The sequence below is a fragment of the Takifugu flavidus genome, chromosome 8 (assembly GCF_003711565.1).
Source record: "Takifugu flavidus isolate HTHZ2018 chromosome 8, ASM371156v2, whole genome shotgun sequence".
NCBI classification, from domain to species: Eukaryota; Metazoa; Chordata; class Actinopteri; order Tetraodontiformes; family Tetraodontidae; genus Takifugu; species Takifugu flavidus.
In genome coordinates this window covers 12,772,243-12,791,282 of record NC_079527.1, presented here as the reverse complement: position 1 = coordinate 12,791,282, position 19,040 = coordinate 12,772,243, and the positions used below count along the sequence as shown (strand labels likewise).

The window sequence follows — 19,040 nt, the reverse complement described above, 5'->3', positions numbered from 1 at the left end:
TCTTGCTCTGGAATGGGGCACATGTCAAGACTTGCTGTGTTTTTGTAACCAGGCAGAGCAGCTCTGCTTGACGGAATGTCTGCCTTTCCAGGAGGCCGTGTCTCCGGGGTTGCTATGGGCTAGACGCTGACCCCGGCATGTTTAACACCACCCAAACATTTGCTCCATTATCACCAAAATGAGCTGGGCAGGGCTCCCTTTAGTGTGAAGGTCATGCCATAATCTTCACAGGCCCGGTGTCGATTGAGGGTGAAATAAACAACTTTATAGATAGAGGCCTCTTTTTTTTTTTAGACAGTCAATTTGATTTTCCGCATATTTTAGTTTCTGCTCAGCCCAGCGACCCCTCATAATCCCAGAGGTGTACAGGAAGTGCTTGTTTCTACTACTTCCTGGTCTGGGTTGTCTAAACATGCTGCTGGAGTCAGACTGGGGGTAAGACGAGTCCCAGACAGATAGTGCCTGTCTCCAGACGGATATTAACAGAGGAATGTGTGGAGTTCTTCACTGCTGAGGCAAATCTGGGTCTATTTTCTTTAATGTGGATTTTATAGTATAGAGAGGGACCACCTAGTGTCTTACTCATTAAGTGTGGCCTGTTGTCGATGAAGATCACATAAATATATATACAAAGCTAGACCGAAATAGGCTTTCTATAAAACCTGTCATTTGGTTCTCCTTGTGAGTAAAGCATTTTCCCGTCAGTGCGATGACTTCTGTAGCATTTTAAGAGGCTTGGGCACAGCTCCAGATCATTACATCTGCAGCTCTGGCTCATCCTGAGCGGGCCCATCCATTCAGGGTGGTGTCAGCTGAGAAAATGTTGCATTAGAACAGCCATGGTTCTCCAAAAAAGATACCGCAGCAGCCTCCCTATTTTTGGAATATCGAAGCGTGTAAAATATACAGACACATAAGAGGTGCACTGTAGGATATGAAGCGACGTATTCGCAGATGGCTTCCGGCGGGATGCTGACACCCTCGGTCTTTCCCTGGATTATGTAGCAGCTGTCAGAGTTAATGCAAACTGTCTTGCTGACTCTTTCTGTGTTGGCACACGGCGTTCTCCATTTTCTGTCGCTCTAACAACACCAGAAAGTGCCTCGGCCCATTCTGAGGTGCAGCAAGAGGTTGCGCAAACAGGTCTGGTAGACAGATTTCGCCAATCGTTGACCTTTGAACTGAAAGAAACTGTAGCTTGTTCAGCGCAGGAGGCGGCGGTGGTGGCTGGGAAATCCAACACCACCGTGTTAGCATTCCAAAAGCATTTGAGTTTTGGCATGAATTACACGCCGAGTTTACGGCCCATGTTTGTGTAGTCGGAGACACAACAGTCAGTCACTTAGTTGTGGTGATGAATTTCACATGTGTGTGTTGTTGGCGGGTGGGGGGGAGACACGGGGTCGCTCCTGATGAGCATGTAGCCATCCTCACTTTAACCTAATAGCAGCAGGCTAATAATAACATTCATCGCAAGTGGGTCAGCGAGGGTCTCTAGTAGCTGTTGAGAACAGATATCCTCTCTCAGGACACCTGATAATAATGGAAACAATGTTTGTAACAATGCTTATAATCTAAAGCCATGTGAAATCTATCGTGCTGCGCGCCTGTTTATTTACAGATGCGCCGTTAAGAGGCTTGTGTGTGTTTATGTGACCTCTGATTCACCCCACTCACTGAGAACCTTATCAAAACAACTGGACAAATGGGAATGAGCCTGAATGAGCCTGAGCTCCTGGTCTGTCTCTGTCCTGAGAAGCACAATAATCAGAGACGAGGCATGAGTCTCGACCTGTGCAGGCGCACACGTGTGCTATCGATCAAAGCCCTCGAGCGGGCCCTCCTGACCGTCGGGTCTGCTGACCGGCGGCCTCCTTCCTCTCCCACTTTACAGCTCTCAGCAGTGTTGTTGCCCACCTGCTGGGCTCCCGCCATACCTTCACATCCACACTTCAAACACAATTTACTTGGACTAACAGTAGTGGCACCGCCATTTGCACGTCCACAGGATTAGCCTAGATCTAAATATGTGATTCAGAAATTCAGTCCCACCGTGATGGGAGAATTTCCAAATAATGAGAAATAACATGTTTATTACCACGGTTTGATTCATCCCTTTCCTGCTGTATTGAAAAGCAGTTAACATGGTAGTTAACCGGTTCAGTAGCTACGATGTAGCTTGCAAATGATGTAGCTTGAATATGGTTCTTTTCAAATGAGGATTTGTGAAACACCTCGTGTCCTGTTTTAACCTCATTTTAGCAACTGACTTTTAAATGAGAGGACAACTTCACATTAATGAGTATTTTGGGAACTAACTGCCAAAATGGCCTTGAGCGGTGTGAACAAGATGTGACAGATATTGTGTGTGATTTCCTGAAGTGAATTGGCAGCTTGAGCGATATTAAGAAGCCTGAATAGAGACCTGAATACCGGCTTGTCTTCTCCAGCTAAATGTTGTGGGGTGAGATGTGTGTCACCGCGGCGGAGCATCTGCCGTGAAGGCCATGTGGGAAATGCCAGGTTGACAGAACTGAATGTGTTTTCTCGCCTCATTAGACTCCCCTTTTTCCTTTTACGGCGTATTTGTCACATCTTTTCAGTCAGCTGCCGGTGTTTTTCATAGCCATCACTTAAATTCTGTGAGCTGCTCATGGTCTTATTTGGTTTTTTCACACCTCCCGCTGCAACACATTTCCTCTGTGAAATGCCCATTATGGTGCTTTTATGAGCCAGGAAACCTCAATCAGCCTTTGTTAAGGCCGTATTATACCACGTTTAAATGTTTGAATTTTCCCTCCGGTTGGTACGACAGTGTCTGATTAATGGTTGCTGTGAGCTCTCTTTAACACTTAGATATCTACCCGTGTTTGGATATCTACCCATTAACATACTATTCTCGTTATAAGGTAAACTTACTAAACAGTGATGAAAATAAATGACTAAACCTGTACAATAATGTACAACTGGGATTTCCTGTCAAGGCTCTACAGCTCTGAATCTTGCTTCAGCCATTTCAGATTAACGACTCTCTTTACGTATTTTCCCTTTTATTAGTCTTTACGTGCATTAGGTTATTATGTTTGTCGCTCTCTGGTCCCAGCATGCAGCCTTGCCAGATTTTTGCTAATTAAATCAGTGAAAGTATTCCTCAGCAGGGCTCCTCATGTCCTCTGGGTCTCTCAGCGGAGACGAGGCTCACTTTGACCGTCTGACTGCAGTGCGTCTGGTTGGAGCCCTCGCCCACAGTACGCATAATTAAGAGGTTCCCCATCAGTGGTTGACGTGTGTCAGTTGGTGCCAGACTCGGCACCCCGGGCTCGACTGTGGTCACCTTGTTAGTGAGCTGCAGGGCAAATGTGTTCATTTGACACCGGGTTCTGTCATACACTCACCTGTATTCTGAGCAACCTGGGCTGGATTGTGCTTGGCGTGCCGCCGTCGACCACATAAATCTCATAAATCTCATTATTTTTGCTCCTGCAAGAAATGGTCAGTTTTTTTTACTGTCGTACACCTTTATGAACAATGCAGTGTTTAAACTACACGTACCTGCAAATATTACTGAGATGATCCACATCCTTGATAAGGACATTTTAAAATGAATTTCCTAAATAAATAACATCCGTCTTCACACCCTCTGGGTTAGCAGTCTAATATTAATGTACACCAGAGTGGAAGAACATTCTAACTATTTACAACAGAGAATTTTCGCTCCCCGGACTCTTTCCCAAACCCCAGTTTCATCCCATTGATATTCCCTCAGGGAAATTAAAGATTAGTTCAGCCTTTCAGACAGGAATTCTGCTGTCAGTTCCCATGACCAGGCCCCCTCCCAAACCAAATCAGCTCTGTTTTGCCCAGTGCCCTGCTACGAGCCTGAGCCCATCCCTCACTGAGGTTGGTTAGGCGCTGTAGTAATGGGATGGAGAGGATTGTGGAGCGCCGCTCTGACTCATGTCATCGCGTGCTGCGCTGGCAAAATGAGGACGTAACACTTGGGCTGCCCTTAAATCTGCAACTACACCTCTGCCTTTAACACACGGGCCAAAATATACTGCAGTGAGCCTTCCTTCCTCTCCATGGAGCTAATTTTGAGATATCATTGTGATGTCTCTTACAGGAATATCTGAAATTAGAAACGACAATATTTTAAATTCTGGACTGCAGTTTGTCCCGCTGCAGCATCCCACGCTGGCTGGCTACACACTGCACAACTTTTAAATCTTAACCAAGGGCGATTGCATCATATCTTTAACGTTTGAATCCTTCTAACACACGATTTCACAGATCTCATGTGACACGTCGTTGCCCAGTTTGTTTGCTCACGTCGGCTCTTGTGGTGAATCTGGGCAGCCTGATCTAGAATCATGCAATGTGTTTCTTACTCACCATTCAAGTTTGGAGAGAGTCTCTGTAATTGAGTGATCGTAATAATCACATTGAAACCGCAAACAAGGAGCATTTGGACAAAAATAACAAATCTCGTGTGTCATAATCTTAGAAGGTATCATGAACATCAGAGGGTATAATCCTCTATTAATCCTATAGGTGTTAATCCCTTAGACTTAAATTTGCAGTTATGACTGTTTCATCCAACATCCAATAATAATGTTTACCCGGAGCTGGCCCTGGAAACACCCCAGCCAGGAGCATCCAATGCAGGCTCGTCTCCATATTTATGTTAATTTCTTTATGAGGTTTTTGCTATAAGCTGTTACATAACCTTCTATGTAGGACAGCAACTGGGGGTCTGCCCCTTCCGCTCTTCCCTCTTTCTGTACGTTCAACTAAAATCCGCTCACTCATTCCGGAGGGAAAGAAATGGAAGCGCGCGCATCTCCTAGCTGCTCCACGTCCACCCCTCTGTGACAGAAATGCACCAGCGAGGAGCATTTCCTGCCACCATGTTTTCACACTCGAGGCTCGCCGTGGGGCACAAACGGCTCAGGTTATGGCTGGTAGAGCACCCCTCACGATCCGACCTCTGTCAGGACAGTTGTTCCGGAGGCTACAGAACACTTGACGTTCACCACACTCATTTAATGAGCCCGCTCTGCCTGGGTAATTGCAGGCTGCTCTCGGCGCTATTGTGAGAGATGTATTTTAGGGGGCATAAACAACCACTGCTGCAACAAAAACGGGTCATGTGGATGAAAAGGTTGTACTGGAGCTGATGTGACGAGGCTGAGCACTGTGTGTGTGCGAGTGTGTGTGAGAGTGATTGTTAAGCCTCTGGAACAGATTTGTTTTTTTTCTCCTCTTCCAGCTTGTGCTGGGTTTGAGAAATTACTCGCTTATTTCAAAATCCTCCCGTCGTAATTTATGCAGCCGTTTCTCTGTCATTTCTGTAGCGCGTGTTTTGGTTTTGAGGTGGTTAAAGGAAAGTGAATATGTTTGAAAGGATGAATGAGATTTATCTGTTTGTCTTTTCTGTCACGTCTGGTCCACAGTGAGTGCTTTTGCTGCCTCTCTCTTTGACTCCAGTCTAGCAGATTTGGTTCACCAGTGCTGCTGCATGATTTATTTAGGATGTGTTTAAGGTCTTTCAGAGAACCACTTCCCAGTCTCTGGCACTGATGTCCTTTAGCTTCTTAATCCCCCTCCATCTCTCTGTGTTGGCTCTCTATTGCTCCCGTTTCTGCTCCAACACAGTGCTAAAGGAAACGGACCAATCGGAGGAGACAGCTGAGCAGAGTTCATGTAAAAGAGAATGGGTTAGCACACATTTTAGCTTCATCTTCCATCCTGGGATTTGTTGCTGTTTTTCAGACTGGACACAATAATCAATGCAATGTTGCATGGAGTTACTTATTAAGTTAGTATGTGAGACAAAATTAGCTCCTTCTTATTGCGACTGTTTCTTTTTCTTCCTTTTTTGTGACTGGGTGCTTTGTTATATCTGTACACACAAACATAGCACATGAAGAAATCCCTGCAGGATTTGCTGTGGGAATGTCGTAGCCATATTTATATAAATATAAATATATTTATTTTTAGCTTTGTGAAAGCCTAAAAATGTTGCAATACTTGTGCACTGGGAAAACAGCTCCTGCGTTGAACAGCTAATTATACAGGTGAAACCACAAAAACTGGCAGTAATGAATGATGATTCTTTCAGTACTTGTGCACTCAGCAGCTAGACTGTTGTAAGTCTCGCACGTCTGTCGCCTGTTTGGTAGTGATATTTGTTGGGGCATAATTTTTTCCCCCGCTCATTTTGCACATTTTCAGTTGCAAACACCAAACTAGCAAACTTCCAAAAGGCTGTATCAGTTTATTTGATGTTACATTCATATCTGTAATCATGACATTGCAAATTCTGGTCCACACATGATTGTATTCCATACCTGTGTGCAAGGAATGTTTGCACGAATTACCTGCTTCAGAGACCGGGGCAGTGAGATAGCCAATACGGCATCCAGTCGCACCCAGGGCTTAAGAATTTATAGAGGGCAGGGCTGTGTTTGTTTGCTGGGTGCTGTGCTTTGTGTAACAATCCTGTCTTTTGTTAACAGTATCTGGAGAGGCCCAAATGTGAACTGCGTGGACAGCACTGGATACACGCCTCTTCATCACGCCGCCCTTAATGGACACAGGTAAAGCGGTGGGAAAATCAATGGGGTGCACTGGGCGCCTGCATTAGAGCTCTGTACTCGCATGCATTTGTCCCTCTGGGAAGAGGAAGTTATTGATTGATTGCCTGTTAAATGCCATGTATTTATTAGTGTGGTTCTGACCCGCGGCGTTGTGCTTTACAGCGAGGTGGTGGAGGCGCTGCTACGGAACGAGGCCTTGACCAACATCGCCGACAATAAGGGCTGCTACCCTCTCCACCTGGCTGCATGGAAGGGCGATGAACATATCGTCAAACTGCTCATTCACCAAGGCCCGTCACACCCCAAACTCAACGAGCAGGTGGGGCCACCACTGCTGATAATATCTCCCTGAAGTGACCTCGGTTCTAAACCAATGAAATCTCTCTTCTCTGTGGAAGAAATAGAGTACTTGAGTGCACTTTCAGACCACTTGTAGTTTCAGAATTACTTTCTAAACAGTTTAGTCAGCAGCCAGCAAATGTAGCTTTTCCCAAATTGGCCCTTAAATGTCTCATATCAGCACAAGATCAGTGCAGATGTTTAAAGTTCTCCTTCAGCACAGCATGGCCGTCTGTCATTTGGACAGTGAATTGTGTTCATTAACATAAGTGCACTGTGGGCTGTGATAGTTGAAATGCTTTGATGCCACGCAAGTGTAAGAAGTGCTTGTTCTCTCCTAACAAATTTTAACCGTCTTAACTCCAACTGGTTTAACTATCATATACATGAGTTGTGGTTGCTTTACTGCACAGCCCATCAAGCATCGTCTGTTTGGAATGAGAAGAAATGACCCATTATGAGCACCACGAATGCAGCCTGAAGCATAAAATTCAAAACTAAATAGAACCACAGGCCACTTTGCCTCATTTTGGGTCATTTCTCACTGCCTGTTCATTAACTCATCTCTGATTTATTTATTTTTAATGTTGTTTTACTCATTTACGATCATCGTTCATTTGTTCATTGCTTGTCTGAACCCAAACATTACCCTAACCTCTGTTCCTCCCTCCCAGAGCTCTGTAGACCATAAAGAGTTCAAACGCTGTGGGCCCTTTGACCCCTATATTAATGCCAAGGTGTGTACAAAGTGCTGCTAAAACAACCTTTCATCCTCAAGTGCTTCTTTACTGTCTTGTTGCTTGCTGTGCTTGGGTCGGTCTGCTGCTGCTGCTGCTGCTGCTGCTTGCAGGGCCACTTCTGCTTTCAGAGCTGTGAGGACGCTTCTAATTTTACCAGCTGTCGATTTTTGTCCTCTGCTTCTCTTGAGTTGTGATCTCTTACTGAATGTTCTCACCAAGTATAAGAAAAATGACACTACTATCACAGAAAGAATCCCTTTTTTGATTAAATCTAACTGTTAATAGGAATAATCCACCATTAAGTTAGGTTGACTTTAGTGAACCTGGTGCGAACATCTGGAGCTGAATCGGTTCATATTTTGGCACCGTACAGGTAGATATGTGCAATGAGGTACAGTAATTCATTGCCATCAGCCTCAGACTCTCACTTGGCTACTTAGCCAATGTCACTATTGTGTTCACTTGAATGTGAACACAGTAAACAGTACAAGCTGAACATTCGAGATTAGTGATTCATTTGGAATGCACCTTCCAGGATTCCAACATCTATTTTTGTACCTGCTCTGAGCACCACCCCTCACTACATCCAGCTGCCCAGGGAAGTCCCAGCCTCGGCCCGTCTACATGATGAAGATGGTTGTTCAGCAGGTACCCCTGACAGACCTGACAGACTCTCTCTGACAGTGTTGCCCCCACAGCATCAGCATGCCAGTTGCACCTAGCCCTGTAGCTCAAGCTGCCTGGGATATTTGAACCCTGTCACATGTGCTCAACGTTTTAATCTTCTTACAGTTTTGAGGGGGAAACCAGATTATCTTTAATGCTGCTATACCGTAATGTGAAATTTTCTGCAGAGGTTGTGTCGTTCGGAGATTATGGATGATGATTTAATGTAAACACATTTTTGTGTGTAGAGGAGGGCCTGATCCTGAATAATTGAAGCCTTGTAATGAATAAATCAGACACATGGATGCAGTTTGGATGCTCTAGCCTTGGATGTGGTCATGCTTGATGGCGTCATGTGACTGAGTGGGCGGAGGGTGTGTCCCTGACTCCCCTCTTATCACATGGTTGGACCATCTCATGGGGAGGATGGGAGATTTTCAGTGTACCGGTCTCTTTGCATCAGCGTCAAAGAAAGGTTTCCATGCCAGGCTCATCTGTGCATGTTTGCAGAGGAGAGAATATGCTCCTCTTTTCCCACCTCCCACTTTCTGTTTTACCTTGAAAGAAAAGTTGGGGTATGGTCATACTAACCATACATAGCATACAGACAGTAAAGTGGTTGAAATGGTGCTGGTTGAGGCTCTAAGGGGGGTCCTGTCCTCACGTTTGGTAACAGTATTTCCCTCCAGGGATATCAGATCAGGCGGTCGCAGCTGGGCCACACTCTCTCGTCCTGTACAGAATCCAGATCAGATTAATGTTTATTCATTAGGTCATTGTGTGATCCCCCCCCCCCCCTCGATATTTTCACTGTGGGTGGCTCACTTCAAAGTCTGAAACTGACGGAGCGTTGAGACAGCGGGACAAAGCTGAACAGTCTGAATACAGAGCATCTGGGGATGAGGGCCTCCTGTTTTACAAATATATTCTGGAGACAGAAGTCCGTTACCTGAGTTACAGGTTCCTGTGTATTTAAATAGCTAAAAATTGCATAGTCAGCTGATGGTAAATGTAAGAGCCCAGCAAGAGGGACAGGCCTGTTTTGCCAACACCATAAATCTGATCATCATGGTTTTGTTCTCTTATTGTTAGCATCTATAATAAGTCGGGCAGTCGTGTGCTCTGCAGGATAATAGTAATCCGACTGGCAGCCTGAACTTTGATTTTGGAAGGTTTTTAAGCACTGGAGGCTCTGAAGGCTCTGTCTCTTTAGTCACCAGTGTTATAATAAGGATTTTGCTTTGGATTAATTGTCTTTTAAGGATTTTTCACAAAGGTTTAATATAAGGAAAGTAGGCAAAAGTACCTATATTTATAATATATTAATAAATACTATATTAATAGTCCAATTGTCAAATTATGAGCCCTAAACAAAGATGCACTTTGAATAAATGTTTTCATGTGCCGCTTTATGTAATACAGTATTTGCTGTCTGTGTATCCATAACAGAGCATAGCCCATGGCCTTGCCAGACGCTCGTATCCAGCTGCATCTCACACAACCTTCATCTTCCTATATAGGTCACATGTCTCATAGACTACATGTTTCCTTGATTTCCTCTGGCCAAGCCTCAGCTTATATCTACCTGATTCTGGATAAACAAACAGGTTCAAAAGCATCTTTCCTCTTGTCCGTCTTCCTGTCGGTCTCTGTCTCAAAGACTGACAGGAGAAGTTTCTGACGACAGCTGCAGAAGCAGTTTTCTTGGACTTGGGCAGCTCATTATCAGTGGAGCAGTCCCCCCCCCCCCCCTCCTCCTCCTTAGGGTGCTGGCAGACTCCAAGCGTGTTCATTTATCCCCTCAGTATGTCACTTCATCATCCAGCTCATGCCCCAGCAACGCATCCCCACCAACCTACCCCCGTTACCTTCTGCTCTGCACTCCTCCAGCAGGACTCGTTCTCATCTCTGTCCTGCCAAGAAATGGCTGAAGCACGTTTGATTGAGCCCCCGAGGGGACGTGTTGTTATTTAACGCATGGAGCAGGATTTTGACATTGTCATGCGTTCCCATTAGCAAACGTCAGGGTGTGTCTCCTGTGGCAGTTGGAGCTGCTTGGTACCGTTTAACAGTTGGGGGTGGGGGGGGGGGGACAAATCTTAGAATTGGTTTCTACTAATCTCAGGGCGAAACTGATCTTCACGAAGTTAGTTAAGATGGAATGCTCAACATTTCTGATCGAGATCTTTGATACATTTAATCTTTAGGGAGAAGTGCTGCAGAAGTAAATAGGTTAGTGATTTTAGCCTAAGAATAGTAGAGGAATGACACCAATGGTTTCTCAGAAAACAATGTCCTCTTTCCAACAGCTGTCCGTCACACATTTATCTTAAATATACTTTACCAAGAATGGTTGTTATATTAGAGAAATTATGATGAAACCTTCCTGTTTCTGTTCTGAAATGCTGCTGGTACCCACACATACTCCTCTTTGTCATATTTAAAACTAGGAAAACCCCTATTTACATGTTAATACAGTGGTTAAACGCAGGGGTCTTGACACAGTTATTTCTCTGTCTAACTGACAGCTGCGTGCAGAATTTAAAAAATGATCCAGGATTTGCGGGAACGTGCAAAAACAAACAGGCGTTCCGGCTGTGACGGGAGAGGCAGGCGTGCAGTGAGCACTGGGCAGCCCTTTGGCACTCTAGCTGCAACAGCTGCTCTGCCCACCCCTCCACCACCACTCAGACCCACCCCTACTACTACCGCCACTACCAGGAGCCAGGGTGACGTAACCGCTGCCCCAATCTGCTGCCAGCCGGCGTGGCACGTGACTGGAGGTCGCCAGTCGGACTGCGTTACCATCTCAAAGCCAGCCTCAGGTTGTGAGAATCATAACATCATCCGCTCTTCTCTTTCACAGTGTAACTCCTCCCCCCGCCATTCGAGCATCCAGCATCGAAGGGCCATGAAGTTGAATTTACAGATGTTTCTGGTTAGTGTGGCATTTTATCAATCGGCAGCAGCCACCAGCTGAGGTCATAATCCCCCTCCTGTTTGACATGCACCCAAGACTAAGTCAGGATGGGGATAATGCCGTCTGCTACACTGGAAAAACAGGATTTTCATTTAAAAAACAACAACATTGTCTGTCCAGGAAGTCTTGGCAGTTTCACAGAATTTATTCTATTTTCAGCTCCATGTTTTTTCTTTACCATTCTTCTGAACTGTGCCTTGGAAGGGATGTGGCAACAAGACGTCAGTGAGGCCTTTTTATATGAGAATACGGAAATGTTGCACTAGCAGTTCCTTAACATGGGCAACTGCTGCAGGGGTAGCAGTCCTCTAGAATTAGCTTCAAACCAGGCTACGCATTTATAGTCTCCCATGTTTACTTTATTCTAATCTCTAAAATCACTAGTCTTACATCATAGCCTGGCAAATAATGATCACTGAATGCGAAAGCTTTTTATAAGATCACATTTATCAGTCCGGATACCCTTGGATAAGATGGGAGGTGCTTTAAGTTCTAGAATGTTGCTTTGAAGTGGACAGAACATGCAGAGATTCCCCAATGATGGAGGCTCGGGCCCCACCCTTGGTTGACTGACTGCCCGTCCAGTCAGTTGGAGGAATTCATCGTCTTGCTGCTCACGCTCTGTCAGCTACAGGCTGGCTGAGTCCATTATGTGCACGGAAACGAGCCTCTGCTCAGGTTGTGCAGAGATTTCAAACAGCCCAGTGGCAGATGTGTAGCTGCATTCAATCAGGTTTGTTAAAGAATGCGTACCTGCTGATCCTGTAATGGGATTTGTCAGTCTGGGGATATTTTTATCTGGCATTTTAGGACTAACACTTGTAAAAATTAGACGTCTTTCTGGAGTTCACTGTTTATTTCATTCATCACTGCAACCACGTGACTTAAGAGGTTTGACATTCAGTATGGTTGACAGTCATTAAACACAACATACAGGATTGCCAATTATGTATTTTGAGTTAGATATGTGCATGGAAATATGATTTCTTTCATTTGGAAAATGAAGCATGATAAAGAAAAAGAGGCTTTGTCTTGTACAATCCTACAGATTGAGCTTGTTAGTGTAAATCACTGTGTGCGAGCATCTCTTGGGTTGCCACTGAAGCAGCAGACCTGCATGGTTAAGGCAGTGAGTCATGCTGATGTAGTGGCAGCGTGCACGTCAGCCTGCTGAAATCATTTAAATACTAAAAAGATGCGTCAAAGCCTAGACGGCGCATCACGCACGGGGCGTCACACTCGTCCCGTCATTCACGGTGCAGCCACCTTACTGCAAACACACGGAAGTCTTTAGAGAATGCTGCAGAGAAGAGGAACGAGAAGTAAATCTGACTGATTAGGCCAGCCAGGCAGAATGAAAACGAGGCTGCTTGGGTTTAGATGTCAAAGAAAGACTCTCGTGTGCGTGTTTCTACGCTCGGAGGAGAGTCTGCTCATTCTCTAGCAGCCTCTGTGCTTCTGTATTTGAAGAGCAGGTGTCCTTTTTGTCTCTCTGAGCTCCACTCCTCTCTTTAAATCTCCCCATCTCCTTTTCCCTTTCTCTGCCTCGCCCCCTGTACTGAGGCTGTGACCGGCTCTCCCTCACTTACCCTTTTTCCCCTCTTCCCCGTCCCTCTACCTGCTGATCCCATCTGGCACCGTGTTTTCATGAAACTGTCTGACACCTGTCTCAATCTGCCCTGTTGCCCCCTCCTCAACAGACCCAGTGTTTAGTAACGCAGCTGGCACTTTCCTCTGGGATTCACCACACGGGCATCGTACATGTCCGTTTGGGCCTTCCTGTGCCAGCTGTCAACCCTTTTGTGGGTTTATACTGTGAGTCTGGACTCGGGGCATTTGTGTCCACAGTGGCTGGCCACGCCCACATATATAAACAGCAAAGAAGGGCAATTTTGAAGTATTTTTTATAGTATTGTAAATTTAAGAACACATTAATAAATCATGAACCTAAATATGAATATTTCACATATTGGTCCATTTGAAGATGCTGAGATGTGAGAAGCCAGACATTTCTGAGAAATGACTGAATTTGGATGAATTTTTAAAAATAGTGTTATCTTTATGGACAATTTAATGTGTTTATATGGAAGTCTGTTACACTCCCATTGTTCACCTTTTTTAGTATTATGAATAGAATAGAGGCTTCGTTTGTCATTTTCATCCCTGTCAGACTTTTTTTTCTGTCTTATTGTTCCCTTCTTAACAAAGAATCCATTCTGAGTGTCCCTGTTGCTGCTTTTCTCACTTTAGATGGTGGATTGTGTAGTTCGCCCCCTGCTGGTCTTCTTCTGATAGACCTTCTCAGGTCTATTATTACCTATTGATTTTGTGGCTGCCGCGACTCATTAGATCCAATAACCACCATTGAATGAGTCTACATTGTAATTACTGTTTTAATTGCCTGCTGTTAGCCTGTGGCTACACAGCGACAGTGTTAGTGTCTTTGGGAACTTGTAAACTGTGATGTTTGTGCATACAGTTCAAGTTATTGTTCACATTGTTACATTAGTAATAAAAAAAAATCTCTATTTGTGCAGGAATATCATGCGTCCGTTTAACAACAAAGTTATCTAGACTTGCTTTTAGCGTCCAGTTTTTCAAGATGATGGTTTTGACAGCCGGTGGTGAGATGAACTGCAGCAGCTAATCTCAACCTGGTCCTGATGCTTCATAATCTGCGATGTTCCTCAGCTGTCCTTCTCTCCTACCGTTCTTCCACAAGCACCCCCAGGGCCTTCGCTTCTTTTTCCTCGAACTCCATCTTGGGCGTCATGGTCTGTGTGCACTAACTGCGTTCACCTCTCAACTAGTTAACAAACATGACTCAGTAGTTTTACACTACTAATCTCATTGACTACATCTTCCCACCTACTCCTGTTTCTGTTCTCCTTGACTGGCTCTCACCAGTTCTTCTGACTCCAACAGAACAATGCCAATGAAACGCCACTGCACTGTGCTGCCCAGTATGGCCATACTGGGGTGGTACGGATTCTTCTGGAGGAGCTGACGGACCCCACCATGAGGAACAATAAGTTTGAGACTCCACTGGACCTGGCCGCTCTGTACGGCCGCCTCGAGGTGGTCAAGCTGCTGCTCACCGCCCACCCCAACCTGCTCAGCTGCAACACCAAGAAGCACACACCGCTGCATCTGGCATCACGGAACGGACACCTGCCGGTGGTGGAGGTGCTCCTGGACGCCGGCATGGACATTAACTATGAGGTTTGTTTCTTAATGCTCGAACCTTAGGAGCTGCAGCTCTTTCCTAATGTGCTGCCATGGCCCACATCATGTAGGGTGAGTTAATCTGTTCTTGCAGCACTTCCTCGCACCACTTCCTATTAATGCTATAAGATTAAAAGTAACTCGCTGTGCAAAGGAGCTGCTATGTCAGGAAAGCACAGCTTGCATCCTCCTGCTGGATCCTCCTCTTGTAGAAACCTTTACACAGAATATTCTCAATGCTTTTTTCTTTACTCTGTCCTCTTTATCTGAATCATGGATGTGCAGCTTGTCCAAGGTCACCCAGGCCTTAAATTTTGTAGGTTACAATTATGATGGTGCTGTGAGCTGAAAAATGCTCTGATTTCATAACCATATAATAGTCAGTAGTGTAGTGCACCAGGTGGTGGACGTGGATCAGAAGGCCCACTAATGCAGGATTTGGACTTTTTACAGTTTAAATACACCATTTTCTTTTTTTACCATGCGGTTTTGGGGCAAAATGAAATTGAGAGACTCTACTTCATAGCTCTGGGTATTTCTGTTCTCTGATTTTGTGTTCAGACAGAGAAAGGCAGCGCTCTCCATGAAGCAGCCTTGTTTGGGAAGACGGATGTGGTGCAGAAACTCCTCAGAGCAGGTCAGAGCTGACCGCCCGGGTAACGACTTTTACCAGCTGCCAACAGTACAGTTCCACTCATGACTGTTGTCTGTCATAATCCTAACAGGTATCGATGTAAACATGGTCGACCAGAAGGGCCTGTCGGCATTGGACGTGGTCAAGGAAATGCCCTCACAGAAGAGCAGAGAGATAGCTGCCCTCATCTTAGGTGAATACCAATCGTAAAAGGCTCTACAGGGAAGTTTTCTCTTGATTACACATCCGGTGGAGGTAACACAATGTCCTGTTTGTCTGCCACAGGTCACATGACTGGAAAACCTCCAGACATTGACTTGCCCCCACCTCCAATCCCTCCGCCCCAGGAAAGTCCCAGGCCAAGCAAAAAGAGTAAGTGTTTAACAGTAGCTTCAGAAGTCTGATAAATCCTAAAAACACTTGGCTAAACGCGTGCAGGTATTTTCATTATACTGTGAAATCAGTACAGCAGAAAGTGCATTCCCATTAGTCTGTATTAAATCCCTATAGTTATTAAAAAACAAAAAACAATTGCAATGATGAGATGGCATTGGCGTTTATCACACACCGATCACACCTCTGGAGGTTCAAATTACATTTTCCCAGCTCAGTACTGTTTATTTCTGTTTATGAGACTCTGCATCTGTTGTAGGTGATCTGGATCGAATGAGCGAGCTAATTTTGAGGCTGGCCCCAGGGCCCGAGGACGAGAGTCCCTATGAAGCTTTGTGTGAAGCCACCTCCTGTCTTTCTCTGGACAGCCTTACCAGTGGGAAATCCTCTGACAGGGACTCCGGACGACCGGAAAGTGAAGCTGGAAAGGTCAGTTTACAGAAGCGCAGCCTTACCCATGAATTCCCACTAGGGGGTGGTAGTGGCCCATTAGCCATTGCCATGTATTACAGCCTGTCTCTCATGATAATTTACAGAAGGATCGAGCACTCCATCCCACACATGCTGGTCCAGGTCATGAAGAAGAGGTGAGCTCAAAGATGACTGAAGAAATGCAAAGCCCACTGCATCCCCACTCCCTCTCTGTCCTGTCTCTGCCTTTATTGCAGACCTGTTATACTAACAACAGTGTTGATGAGAGACGCGAGCTGGTGGAAGAGGAGGAAGATCACACATATGAGCTGCTTTTGACCGCACAAACCAAAATCCCTGCATCCATCCCCGAGTGTCAGTCCGGAAAATGTAAGTGTGTGTAGTCCAGTTATTTTGCTTTCATACTCCTTTATCTTCGTGGGATATTTTCAGGATGTTTGAAAACTTTGGCTCGTCAATGCACGAACCAGGCACATCAGTCTTGTTTAAACGTTACACGTGCCAGATATGAGCAGTACCTGCTTTGGTTGTTTCTGTGGACTGCTGCCGCGTATTATCAGGTTAAATTAGAAGCGCTTTCTCTTGATGCTTTACAAACTTCCCCTTCAGCTTTCCAACATAATCAGCATCACTCTTACTATTTGGAAACCTCAGAGAGCAGGAGGTGAAGTTTAATAAACCAGTGCCGTCCTCGCTCCGTCCCCCTGTTTGGATAAATGATGGATTTAGGAAAAGTGGGTTTGCTTCCACTGACATGGAGACAAAGATTAATCTTCCATTTGTGTTAAAACCTTTTTTTCATGCCTATTAAACCCAGAGATCCATTCAAAGTCTTGCCAGTGATATGCTGTCATGAATAATTAATATTTCAATTATCCATCCTCATTTCTCCCCTGAAAGACCAAAGATATGCTGAGTAAATGAGCTCTGAATGGATCTTCTGTCTCCTTACTCTGTTTTTTCTCTCTAGACGAGAACACCACTACACACTCATCCAATAGTGTTCTACCTCAGGTAAATATCATCTTCCCATTTGTTCAGAGTGAACTTTGAAACCATTTTGCAGGTTTTGTTAAATGTTTTGTGGATTTTTGTCACACATCAATTTGACTGTACCCATAAAAAATTCTGTTTGGACTTTTTGGATCATTATTTCATTTTATATGATCGTCTTCAAATATTTCTGCCCTCCACTCACCTACAACCTCCCACAAGCTGGGCTCACATCTTTTAATCCTCATTCTTCTTAGATAGTGGACAAAAACAACAATAATGTCTGTCTTATAATCAGACAGGCAGAGGTACTACACAACCAGGCCACCTGCAGGGTTTGACCCAATGGTTAAAACATTAACTGCATGTCCTGTAACAATAATCTAGCTGCTGGTATGTTTAAAATGGAGCCAGAAGGCATTGCAACATACCTTACAGTTTTTATACAGTTGTAACCCAAGTGCATACTTTATCTAATATTTGAAATCAAGTCACACTATCTGTTATAATGCTTTTCATATGGTGTATAAAACCATGTGGTATCTTTGCCAAACCTTCCACCAGCTTTTATTGTGGGTGTGTGACTAAAACATTTTTTCTCTTTTTCTCTCTAAATTCAGCATAAAGCCACCGCCCCAAATGACCTCAGAGACCCTACTAAGACAAAAGACACCCTGCACCCTACTGGATGGATGGGCCCTCAGGCATCAGCGGGTGAGTTTGACCACCGCCGTCAGATCTTAGCACAGTGACAGGGAACAGCAGCTGGTGCTGATGGTGCCGTGAGAAAGATGGGTTCGATAAGCTGAGCATATCAATGAAGCTGCGGCGCGGCCCAGTCCGGAGGGCTTGGAGATCGGCTGTCTTCGATAAACACTGCCAGGGATTGCACAAGATTCTTGATCAACGATGAGGTTGTAATCCCGGTCACAATTCACTGCAGCTCAGTTATATAATGATGCTGTTTGTTGTAGGAAGCAGCTGTCATCAGATTTATTACAGACTAAAAAGTCTGAAATCATTTTGGTGCAAATAAGATAAATCATTGAGGCACTTATTCTTTAAAAACAACAACGATTGATGCATATTTCCTTTAGTAACACTTTATTTAATATAATTGGTACTTGATGCATTTGCTTCTGTGTTCTTTGTGCATCTGTTAGAATGTCACCACATTATGGTTCCCTTTTACATAATCCTCAGCTAAGCTCGACTGTGTTGCTGTTGTGGATGTCTCATGATGGCAGCCTGAGTGGAGGAGATACATAAATGCCCGCTCAGCAAAAGCAGCGTATTTATCATCTTGTCTCAGCAGGAACACAGTGTTCCCCAGTAGATTCTCACCTCACTGGCAGGGATTTTACAAGGTTTCCAGGGGTGTTTTTCCTCCTGAGCAATAGAAAATGTGTTTTCTACTTTGAAACCAGAACACTCTGAAGTTATAAGCTTTAAGTCTGAAATTTGAAATCTTTTAAATGTTTTTGCAGTAAATGTTGCCCATAAAGCCTCACTTGCCAACCATTTCCTGTCAGACAGTTTCACGCTTTCCATGATTTCTAGCGCATGTCTGCGTCCCATAAACATTTCGCTTTGAGAAAAATTGTGGAGTTTTGTAAGGAGCTCATTCATAGACTCTACAGCTGTGCTGGCATTGCACATCCAACAGGGTGTGTCTTCAAACAGGATGTTGATGTTAGCTTCAGGTACCACTTTGTGCAGGATTAATGCCAATTATCTTCCCCATTATACCGTTTCTATTCTAAATACTCTGGATAAAGCTTTTCCCTAATAACACCAAATCCAGCAACATTTTTTCTTCAGTTCTAGGGGTCGTAGGAGTATTTTTGTGCTCTCCAGCTTACCACAAATGACGCTGCGGATCGTGGAAGCTTTAAATCAGCGCTCATTTACCACAGAAGAATTAAAGGCTTAAGCTTCAAAGCACCTGTTTTGAAACAAAAACCCCTGCAACAACTGCCACATCCCCGTCAGCACTCCTTTGCCAAATATATAACATAAGCAACTATTTTGCAGCTGCT

At 44.7% G+C, this 19,040-nt stretch overlaps 1 protein-coding gene across 13 annotated transcripts in view; it reads left to right on the top strand.

Moving 5' to 3' along the window:
• The window catches only part of LOC130530488 (ankyrin repeat and SAM domain-containing protein 1A), a 43,583-nt gene that overhangs the window by 2,382 nt on the left and 22,161 nt on the right, over nt 1–19,040 (top strand). For 8 of the 13 annotated variants that reach the window (XM_057041698.1, XM_057041699.1, XM_057041705.1 and 5 more), the window contains exons 2-13: nt 6,519–6,599; nt 6,762–6,918; nt 11,211–11,282; nt 14,250–14,546; nt 15,111–15,186; nt 15,275–15,376; nt 15,469–15,555; nt 15,836–16,005; nt 16,113–16,163; nt 16,245–16,377; nt 16,979–17,022; nt 17,622–17,715. In XM_057041698.1, the coding sequence (XP_056897678.1) occupies nt 6,519–6,599; nt 6,762–6,918; nt 11,211–11,282; nt 14,250–14,546; nt 15,111–15,186; nt 15,275–15,376; nt 15,469–15,555; nt 15,836–16,005; nt 16,113–16,163; nt 16,245–16,377; nt 16,979–17,022; nt 17,622–17,715 (1,364 nt within the window). Of the gene's footprint in view, nt 1–6,518; nt 6,600–6,761; nt 6,919–7,612; nt 7,676–11,210; nt 11,283–14,249; nt 14,547–15,110; nt 15,187–15,274; nt 15,377–15,468; nt 15,556–15,835; nt 16,006–16,112; nt 16,378–16,978; nt 17,023–17,621; nt 17,716–19,040 lie in introns of all 13 variants that reach the window. The other 5 variants (XM_057041697.1, XM_057041695.1, XM_057041703.1 and 2 more) reach the window with 3 other exon arrangements.